The 11,775-nt window shown below is 35.2% G+C and overlaps 1 protein-coding gene across 4 annotated transcripts in view; it reads right to left on the bottom strand.

Annotated features, from left to right (window-relative positions):
* Positions 1–11,775, bottom strand: part of KCNMA1 (potassium calcium-activated channel subfamily M alpha 1) — a 502,288-nt gene that overhangs the window by 104,912 nt on the left and 385,601 nt on the right. For all 4 annotated transcript variants that reach the window (XM_035897306.1, XM_035897307.1, XM_009641982.2 and 1 more), the window contains exon 17: positions 1,410–1,496. In XM_035897306.1, coding sequence (XP_035753199.1) covers positions 1,410–1,496 — 87 coding nt within the window. The remainder of the gene's footprint in view (positions 1–1,409; positions 1,497–11,775) is intronic.

The raw sequence follows: 11,775 nt of genomic DNA, 5'->3' as shown, positions 1-11,775 counted from the left end.
CATAAGAGGTTTCAGTTGAATATGAGGAAAAACTTCTTTACTCTAAGGGTGACGGAGCACTGGAACAGGCTGCCCAGGGAGGTTGTGGAGTCTCCTTCTCTGGAGATATTCAAGGCCCGCCTGGATGAAGTCCTGTGTAGAATGCTCTAGGAGAACCTGCTTTAGCAGGGGGGTTGGACTAGATGATCTCCCGAGGTCCCTTCCAACCCTTGTGATTCTGTGATTCTGTGAAAGGCAGCGTACTCTGAGAGGCAATGCTGGATGCAAATACTCCAAAGATGGGGCTAGAAATATGAGAGGATAGGAGCACCACTGTGCTGTTCTGTATGCTTCACCTAGCAAAAACTATCTTAGCTATTTCAACAAAACTAGAATTCAAGCTCTCAGTTATTTCACTGTTTTGATGTTTTGACTTTCTTTAAATATTTGTAGCAAACATGCATTGCTTAAATATTACTTTCACTCCAATTTAATCACAAAAGGTTTAGGACTTAGTAAAGGTTATCAGTTGAAGGCTTCATCATTCTCAGTATAGGGTTTAGTTACAATATATACCTCTACCTTAAAGAGAATATCAAGTAAAAAACAGGTTCTTGATAGGATGACTTACAACAAAAATACAAATTATGAGGAAGCACTCAGCTGCAAATACGCCTTTTCCTTTTTTTTTTTTTTTAATCTTACAGACATTGAATAATTATTTCTTTTAAAAATTATTTTCTCACGTTGCTTTTCTATTCCTTCCAAACATATTATAAATCCTAACAAACAAGAGTACACAGGTTTGGTCCTAAACACAGTACCATAAACCCTCTTTTCATTCAACCCAAATCTACAGCCAAGTACAACGAACCAGTGAAGTTGTCTATAATGGTTGGGATATACTGCACTGTTGTAGTTTGATTTATTATTATGAGGTCATGGAGTATGTAGTTCCAGTAAAGAAAAACAAGGACATAAATATTATTCTGCTAATGCAATTACTGAATGAATACAGTAGCTTGCTCACATCAAATATTTGCTAGAGTCTATGTAAATAAGAGCTACTCTAAACTTGAAACTTGGACAAAACTGTAATCCCTGTCCTCTCTCAAAGTAATTCCACAGAGACAAATAAATTCTAGAGAAATCAGATAAAAATGTTTTACATCTTCTAACAGGACTCAGGAAAAAAAGCCTCTTAATTTCTTTTCACATCTGCTGTAAAATAATTTGTTTTTCTTGATATTTAGGACTGTAGTTAAGAAAATGGCACACACACACGATTGGTTCACTAGAGTACCAACTCAATTCCCCCTCAAAATCTTTAAACAGATAACAACAAACACTAGGTGAGGTGTTACATGTAAAGAAAAACCATAAATTAAATACTATATGTTTAAATTTAAAGATAAAAATATACAAATTACCTTTTTACTTCTTTGGCATCACTTGCAATGAAGAATCCTAAAGTACCTTCTTGAATCTTGACGTGGTTTCCAGGGTTGATTAATATACTGCTCAGTGAAACAAGAACAAAAACAACAAAAACATGAGTTTAAATTACTTTTAACTGAAAGTTCCAAAATAGCTTTATATGGTTCTGTTATAGGGGACCCACTAGTTAGGAAAGGCTGCAAGGAAATCTTAAGCCATTCTTCCTTGAAATTTCCAAATAACAGTTTCATATGCCTCTTACAAAAACTTAAGTTTGAGACAGTCACATGCCTCCATCTAAAGTCACATCATTTAAGTGTTTACATCTGCTTTCTTATGTTTTTGCATTAGACCATACAAAATAGCAAAGCCTCTCAGAAACATGATGTGTGAAGCTGAGCATTTCAGCTTTCTTGCTCTGTCATGCAAAGTGGTGAAAAATTCATAATATGGTGAAAAGGGAAGAACCAGCGACCACCACTCAGTAACAGTACAAAATATCATTTATGAAGCTAAACCCTTTGATGCAAATTTTTGCCAATTTCTAGTGAAATAAAATGATAATGGGACCCCTATCTGGACATATAATATTATTGTTTAAAATAATAAATACACACATACACTCAAGGGGAATGGTACAAGACAACCAGTCACGATAGCTGAAAAAACATAAAATGAATAGAAAATTTTTAAAACACTGCTGTGCAGCCATGGAAGAACAAAAATAACCCAACCACACTGACAGAATAGCCTCAGCTAAATTTGATGAAGGAAATTACAAACTGCTACCAAGAACTGAGGTACTCCATGGCTCTCTACAAAATACCTTTTTTATTTTCATAATAATTCAACACTAGATTTTAGGTAAGGCAATTTGCAAAGTATCAAGCTAAATATGAATATATGGAGATAAATGTAAGTATATTCTCCAATAAGTTTTAATAATGTGTAATACAACTAAGCTTTTGACCTGCTAAAACTTAATGAAGCTTGTCAAAAGTTCTCTCTTTGTCATTTATTAAAGCTTAGCCTTTGTAAGTCAAAACGTAGTAATGGCACACATATGCAATTTACAGCAAATAAAGACTACCAGCAATTTAAACACTTGTGGATTTATCAAAGATTGCTTTGGGTAAGTGTATATATATAAAAAAAATAAAGCATGTTTCTTAGCAGACATACATTACTAAAGTTTGAAGGCCAAAAATCTTCCATGTTATTGTTAGGAGGGGAAAATGAGTGTCAGCAGATCTCTTATTCAAGATGTTATTTATTATCCACACATTAGTAATACATTAGTGTGACAAAAAATATACTGGAAAGCTTTATAATGAGCGCATTGTTTTGTGTGATTACATACGCTCACAAGGCCCTATGAAAAGAAGATGCAGGCTGCAAAATAAAGCGCTCTTGAGTTGAGAATTAAAAGGTTGGTCACGCAGCCATAATTCAGCTCCCATTATATAGATGTTATGATACAATTCTTAATTTCATAGCCACAAACTAGTTTTTTCTCACAATCCGGAGCTTCATTCGGTGGTGTTTTACTGCCATTACTCTGGGCATGGCTTCATGTAGTTTATCTTTCTTTAAAATCAGCACCATATTTTTCTTATGTGTTTTTTCTGCAGTGTTCATCGCTATAGCATGCAAAAGACTCACAAATACATAATTTATTTTACAAGAGTAATGAAGATATAGTATTAACCCATTTTACAGATGAGAGATTAAGTCACTATGAGATATAGTAGCTATTAATTTGGGATGTCTACAGGCCATTTTTTGTAAGTATTTAGCATTGCATAGCTCCATATATACCTTCTACGAGCTTTTGCTGTAAGGATGCTCAGCATTTCCAAAAGCCCAGCCTCTGGTTCCCAAAATAATAAACACTTAATCAGAACCCATCTGTAAAAGTTTGGTTTAAATTATTAGCTCACTCTCACACAGATATTCTGTGGCAGAGGCTGGAACAGAAATTATATCTCAAAGAAATCATTTACCCAGACATCCTTCCTTTTCCTTCATTCACAGTTTCAAGCTTTGCAACAAAAAGGAGAGGAAAACTACAGAAAATGGAAGTCATCACCACAGAAAGCAGGTTCGTCTCCACAGCACGCTTCAGTAGTATTGCAACAAATGAAATGTGATGGTGTAAATAACACCTACATTATACACGCAGATAAATGGGATGACTTAAAGTTGCACAGCTAAACTTCACATCTGGTATTTCTTTTGTTAGTGTATTGGGCCTTAGTTGCGCTTGCAATGAAAACATTTACCAGAAGAAGATTTAAAATACAATTTCGCACGTTTTAAAATTGAGTAAGAGAAACAGGAAAACAAAACAAAACAAAACAAACAGCCTGACAAAAATTTCTTCATATGAAACCAGTCACTCAAGTCACAATCAGGTTGGAAAATTTAGATTCCTTGCACAAACTTTCATCCCAACATAGCACTTATAGCTGTTACAGAGATACCTTAGCTGGCCATCACTAAGGGAGGTGAGACATCTGCTCTGCCAGTACACTCACAGAAAAAAGTTGAGCATGGACTATTTTAAGCCTGCAGGCCTATGCGAGCCTAGATAAGTCACTTCTCAAGAACCAGGAAAGAATCTTTCTGGCACTAACTCTCCAAAGTCTTTCTGACAAAACTTTCTATCATGTCCGTAACTGCATCAGTGTTTCAGTCTCTGCCTTTCCTCTTACCTGTCTGCTAACCCTTAACCTGCCATTATGCTGAGAATTCAGCTGTTAAACTCAAAAATCTTCTACAGGTGCTAGTCTCATTTATTTCTACCATACTGTTCCTTCTAAAATATGCAGACTTGTAATATCGTTAGGGTTGACTATTTTTCTTAGGTACAAATGGACAACTGCTCTGTCAGAAAAACACTTTTTTTTTTTTCCCCTCCCCTTATTTCCTTCTTTGCAGAAGTATTACAGCTTTTCAATGAAAACAGACGAACACGTTTCTTTACATAGACCCACCTTTTTTTTTCCCCTCATCCCATTCTTGGAGATAGATAAACCCTACCCAAACGGTAAAAAAATCCTGCCAAAAGCTCAGCAACCCGAATGCCACAAGCCGAGGTACCCACTAGATACGTAGATGTTCACACACCCCCTCACAGAATTTAAAATTTGACAAAGTAGTAAGCAAATTCTTTTAAGAGATAGTGAACATAGTCCTAAATCAGAAGTAACTGGCTTCATTTAGGATGTAATGAATTGTGAGCATGATTTTGTATCTCAAGGTTTTCTGAGACACATGAAATCAGTTCAGATGGGTCAGTGTATAGACTTTATTTTTGACAGATCTTATACTTCATTCACATATACTTAATTTCACAAATACAATGTATTTATAGCCACAAAATAGAGATGTGATCGCAGTTAATGCAGTATGACCACACTAGCAAAATTTTCTGTCGGGAATAAAAATTCATTTGCCCCAACACTGCTATTGGCAAAGAGTTACAGCAAAGGCTCATAAAGCTTTGGGTTTATATACACACTGATATTTGACCAGAGCAAAATCATGAGCAATTTCTACTGAGTCTATGTGGATTTATTAAACATGCTGCTTATTAAAGCAGCAATTGAATTATTTCCTAGGAGATCTACAGTGTCATTAGGTAAAGTTATGCTTTGGTAAGCACTCACTCTAATATGTACAGCAAGGAAAATGTTTTGAATTAAAAGAATAGAATTTAGGGAACAAAGAGGACAGAGAAAAATAAAACAGGCTTACGAGCATACCAAGAAGAATGCATCCATCAGTTATTTAGAGATGCGTGTGTCTGTTTAAGCAGTTCATGAAAACATGCATATATATATCCCCACAGTTGAGAAGCTAAGTACATGGCAAAGCAAATTGGAGTTTTAAGAGAAAAAGCTTCAGCTAATGTCTCATTTTTATGCATCTCCAAGGCTGGGGACTTTTGCAGTTACAGGAATATGTAGGAAAAGGGAAAAAAGAACAGAAACTTATTACGTTTAATAGCAATATATATAGCTAATCCATATGCATTCTATCCCACGCATTGGAAAAAATGCTGTTGAAAATTACATCCCTGATTTTTCCAAATATGTGTTTTTATCATAAAACATACTTTTGGGTTTTTATCTCCTAAATCAGCTCATGAAATCAAGCAAGGAATGCCAAATACATTAAAAGCTTCTAAGATCTAGATCAAATTTTGTAATTTTATGACATTTCTAGTTTAGGTTACCTCAGAAACTAATCAAGTAACAGCAAGCTCAAACAACTTTTAGTGATAATTTCCTTAACAATTCCAGAAATACATTCCTCATGACAAAGCTTTTCATGACATGGATCACATGTCACTACCAAAAAAAAAATTATCTTTTGACTTGCTCCTTCACACATGAACATTTAGAACACATGGCAATTATAGCCAAGTAAATTGAATATGTGTAAATTAAATATGATTTAATGTGCTAAAAGGGGATTTAATGTACTTCACCAGAGTGAATTTAGGAGAAGGCAATTCCATTACTCTATGATAATACAAGAATTTGTAAGCCACTTGTGGAACAGAATATGCAGCTTGGAAACCTCTGCTTTAAGTTAGTCCATTTGCTATACAAGATTCACTTGGCGACTAGGTGCAAGATCATGCATTTAAGAGCAATGAAAACATCACACATAGGACACGTAGAAATCACCCTTGAATTCAGTTGTACTCTCAGGGATCATAGAATAGTTTGGGTTGGAAAGGACCTTTAAAGATCATCTAGTCCCAACCTCCCGCATCGTGGTATGGGATATTTTTCACTAGAACAGATTGCTCAAAGCCCCATCCAACCTGACATTAAACTCTTAAAGCTCAGGAAAGAATGGGGAACCTAGTATCTATACAGTTGAAAGTGAGTTCCCAGACTGACTGTAATATAAGCAGGTGAAGCAGAAATGGGAATTAGTGCACATTTGAGATGCACAGTTTAAAAAAAATGAAAGATTTTCAATGTGGTCAGAAAAATTCTAGATGAACTCTTATGGGTCTTTTTACATAGATTGTTCAATGAAAAGTTAAGATAAGACATGATGATTTTTTCATATGTCAGTGGAGAATACATAACTCAGTCACTCTGACAGTGTGTTAATTTTGATCAATTTACTCGTTGAATTATATCTTTCTGATGTTTTAAGTATACATGCTACCTTCAGTAAAATACAGATACATATAAATATCTGTTCACCCATTCTTATTTACCTGAAACTACACCAGAACACGAGGATTGCTGAATACCTTTTTGGTAGTGCATGGAAGATTGGCTGCACAAAACAACAATATTGTGACCTAGATAAAGAATACCATATTATGTCTTCCCTTAAAGCATTAAAGTGAGCTAAGGTTTTGATTACTAATTGAAGGTCTTCCATATTTTGCTGAATTTGAAGATATTTGATGGAGAACCTGATAGTTGGAGGTGGAATTGTAGGATAATTTGTTAATTGACACTTTGGGGCAGGAAGAATTCCCTCCAACTATTTATTTTTTACTCATTTCTGCTGGGTGATTTTTATTTGTCTCCTGCTTTCAAATATCATACGTGTTGGCCTCAAATTACATTTATTGGGTTGAAACAACATTAGAAAGTTTGATGGGTGATATCTTTTCATGTTATTAGAATATATAAAACATTATTTCCAATAATTTTTCAGTATACAAAAATTTCGGTAGAAGATGAAAAATATTTCCTGTAGCTTTCTATAAACTTCAGCTATCTTCTATGTGAACCACATGGAAAAAACAACCAGCTTTAGAGTCTGAACCGTTGCTACACTGTATATATTTAAGTGTAGGCCACTTGCTAAGTGGGATGGCTCCACAATTTGCTTTGCACAGCTTGAAACTGAGTAGGCTTTCCTTTACTGCTGAAGTTGCAAATGGACATAATTTTTGACTTTTAATCTAGACATAGCGTTTATGCAGTAGGTAACTCAGATTTGTATAACTGTCAGACTTCTCTGAGAAAAACTGAGGGATCTTATTAAGATGGAAGAGGTACAATGAAGGTCTTAAAACTGAGCTGACAAAGGCACATGGAGATGCCCCGAAAGTACAGCACAGAAAATAGGCAAGGCTAACAACATTTTAGCAGCACTATATGAAGACCAAAAACTGGAAAACATAAATAAGGTCAATCAGTAAAGACATACATTGGAAGAGTTCTTTTAAGAATTTTCCTTGTCAGCAGCCTCAGTTATATACTATTCTTGTTTGTTCTTACTTTCAAGGTTACATTTTAGACAGCACTAAAGGTGGGATTCATCTCATCTGTCTTAGAACGGAAGCTGCTTTCAAGAACTGTCTCTCTCTTCCCTTGCAATCATGGACTAAGTCTGGATAACTAAACAGAGATCAGACATCTAACATTTAGATTGATAGAGTTAGGTGAGATGAATCCCATTATCAGTGACCAATTGAACAGTTCATCCCTGCACTAAGAAAACTTGTCTGATTCAGTAACACTCCCTTTTAGGTTTGGGGTTGGTTGTTTTTTTTTTCAGATTTATGACTACGCTTGTAACTGCCATCACCTTGTCTAAAAAAGGAAAAGATCAATTGTTGAATTAAATGAAACACAAACAGCAAAATTTTGACTAAACAAATGACAAAACCTGTAACAGCTCCGTTTTAAACCTTGTGGTAGATGTACTGTACCATTCCCCATGTGACTGAAACAGTAGCAATATAATCTAGTAATCAGGAAAATATAATATTGTTTAAGTTCTATGAATGCATTATCTAGAACAAGACTATGTGGTATTACTGACTATAGCTACCACATTTTTAAATAAAACCAGCTATTGTTCTTGATTGTTTCATGCCAATGCCCAGATGAAATGCACAACTATTAGCATAATGGTCTTTTAAAGTGTGCCATGTCGTTCACACAACTATAGAATTAGAATTACAAAATTAGTTTGAGACAGTATTTTTTTTTTCCGGGGTATGTTTTGAAGTGGAGTGTGAGGGTAGGTGCACAAATCCACAGTGGGAGTTGCGTGCATACCAGCTTCACACTGACTGTAACTCATAAGTATTACTTCTTTCTTCTGGGCTCCATCATTTACGTTAATTCAGATCCACATTGCTCTACACAGAAAAATCCAGTAAGACACTAAAAAAGAATACAAGGCAAAAGACACAGTGCACATTACATGCTACCGTATATTAAAGCTATATAAAGCATATAAAAGGTTGCTCCCAGGAGTTAAAGTTCTTTACAATAGCAACTACTAAGTCATGGTCTACAGGATGTGTGTAAAGTATTTTATTGGGGCATAGTCCAAACTAGTTCAACAGTGCTGGTGAATTCAATACACTTTGAAAAAAATTAAATTATTCCTTCTGGTTCCAGAAGTGATTGATTATTAGCACAATGAAGCAGCGCAATAAACTTTATTCTGGGAGCAAGCAACTTCACTTGGTACAACACTTCTTCATATTGCTCATCATGCCAGCATCAACATGCCTTCACCACAAGATAATATATACTTAAAAGCAAGAAGCAAAGTAGAGGTGCAACAACTGCAGATCCTTGAAGATGCTAAGTGTTGCAGTAACTTCTCTGCAGTTGGATCATATCAATAATGCCAAACTGACAGGAAGCCACCTCTCTTTTCACACATCTACTCAGAAACCACAGGAGAATAAGACTAAAAATTAAGTAACTATAACACATACAACACACACAACAGAACAGACATGGAAAGTAAAGTTTGGAGAGTATGATGAGGAAGGAAATTGAGATGTCTAGACAATGAGAATGGGTGGGTCTCCAAAGAGCACCACTGACAGTCAGACAGACTTGCTATCAGCAGTTAGAAAAACACAGCTGGGAGGGGGAAGAGAGATGAGGAGAGGAGAGGATATGGAAGAGCATGCCTTATTTACTTCATCCAAAACAATAGCAGCAAGATAGATTTTAGACTAGAGAAGGGCTCACAGCATGGTATACCAAAAGAAAATTCAAACATGCCATCCCAAAGTAAAAACAAAACTGAGAAACAAATACATTTGGTAACATCTTCATAAATGAGCTTAATAAATGTCATTAAAATGAATGTGACATATAGTACAGACTATCCATGGCACTTCCACTGGAACAGTACAGTAAGCTTTAATGAGTACTGTATTATGAATAACTGGGCTCAAAACAGGACCAGCAATGCAAAGAATCGGGTATTTGGTTGTTGTTGATGGAAGGTGAGACTACAAGAGAACATGAACTACTGTATTGTAAGACGTGTTTCGAAGGAAGACTCTGGGGAAAGAAGGACATCAATGAAGGTGTGAATATGGAGACAATATGGCAGCACAAGGGCTGGTAAAGACGAAATATACATCGTCACGATACAGTACAAATGAAAAAAGAGGAGGGGAGATGTTAACAGTAAAGTCTGCTTTTCAAATGCAACAATCTGATACGTCAATGACTCCACAAGGGGAAAAAAAAAAAGCCTAAAAAACTTATACTGTTTTATTTTGTACTTCCTGCAAAGAAGTTAGTGCGTGAATCACAAGAACCAATGGAGAGACAAAATGCTATTCTCTCTCCTCTTTGAGATTGGGGGCTCATATATAAATATACACACAGATATATATATATATACACACACACATAGACAGATGAATATATATATATGTATATATGTGTGTGTATATACAGAGAAAGATAGACAAAGATGTTATCTTCCTGTGTTCTTGGCAAGGAATTAGTCCTGAAGTTAGAAGGAGTGGAGGTAGGATTGAGGTTGGAAGGAAAGGTAACGAAGAGGGCATACCGCTTTCGGCTTCTGCAAACGACAAGAAAAAAATTGCAAATCAAACACTTTGATAAGAAATCAACTGACACCAACCAAAGCAAAAGCAAAAAAACCCTTTATTTAAAAGTCTTCAAGGCTCAAAGGTTTTTCTGCTGAGAATGAGAACAAATATATGGATAGACAAAGAGAAAATTTAACAAGAGGCGTAAACACAGGGTGTAGGAGGGAAAAATCCTGGTTAGCCTTTCCTTCTTGCTTACTCATGTGGAAAAAAATTTTAAAAAAAGAGGGGGGAAGGAAGGCAAAAGTCTCTCTAAAAGGGATTTCAGATGAGGAGTCTGAACGTTTTTGAACTGTTATTTTTTGCTATCTACTCAGCAAGCTCTGCTGGGACATTTTCAGGTTGATATCCCTCCACATTCCTTTAGAATTTTTTTTCTAAAGAAGAAACAAAACCTCTCTAAAAATGAACTAAGAAAACCCATTTTCTAAGCTAAAGTATTTGGCCTACATTAGGGACACAAAAACTTATTTAAGAAGTGCTTCCTGCTCTTAATAGCTGATTATAATATTCCCAGATACTAATTAGAGATGAAGGAATGGCTAACTCATATTGTGACCTGGAACTACTGAAGTGCAGAACTTAGTAGCTGGTCAGAAACCCACTAAATTTGGTCATGTTTCATAAACTCAGAGGTTTCTTTGATAACTGAGCAGTAATTTAAACATTATTAAATATATAAATGTAAAGATAAAAAGAAATCTAATCATGGCTATTTTAATTAGTCCTTAAGATATCTTGATGAGAAGCAGTTGCCTAAAAAGACACACTGTAGATACTTTACCTATTATTTGAAAACAAGCTAGTATTTATCATGTCTATGACTATATTACCTGTATTTAAACCTGAAACCTTTTAAATTCCACTTTAAAATCATAAATTGTTTATAATTAACCATATAATACTGACAAAACTTGTTATCAAGGTGTGCTTATTGTTTTGTGTAGCTTTATTAGGAGACAGGAAAAAAAAGAGAAAAAACCCAACTGCCAGCAGGAAGCTCAGCTACAGCTAACTTGTATATTAATATTAGTTTTGATAGAGTTCTGATGATTTATAATTACTATTCTGGTGATTTATAATTACTATTGATCTCAAATTCCCTATGGTAGAGTTAACAGAATTTGGCTGCAAATCAGAAAGCTTTAGAAAACCAGCACCTAGGAGACTGCCTGGGAAAAAAAAGTGGTTAGGTAAGTGAGTATTTAAGCCATCCTACATGTAATGAAGACAAGTCAATGAAAATTCTGCTATTGACTTAAAATGGTACTAGGATTTATTCTTAACACTGAGGTGAAAACTTAGAGAGGGGATTAGGAAATCTAGATTGTCCTCACATTACCGCTTTTGAGAGCTGAATTCACTTTGCATTGCTTTAGCTCTGAGTGCAAAGTGATGAAGGCAGATGAAACTAATAAAAGGAAATTCCCTGTGTAAGTAAAAAAAAAAATCCAGATATTTATTTACTTATATAAGATATGCTTTTATGA

This window comes from Egretta garzetta, unplaced genomic scaffold (genome assembly GCF_000687185.1).
Source record: "Egretta garzetta isolate BGI_Z169 unplaced genomic scaffold, ASM68718v1 scaffold56, whole genome shotgun sequence".
Lineage (NCBI taxonomy): Eukaryota > Metazoa > Chordata > Aves > Pelecaniformes > Ardeidae > Egretta > Egretta garzetta.
The sequence above is the reverse complement of the archived record's forward strand: the minus strand, read 5'-3'. Positions and strand labels throughout refer to the sequence as shown.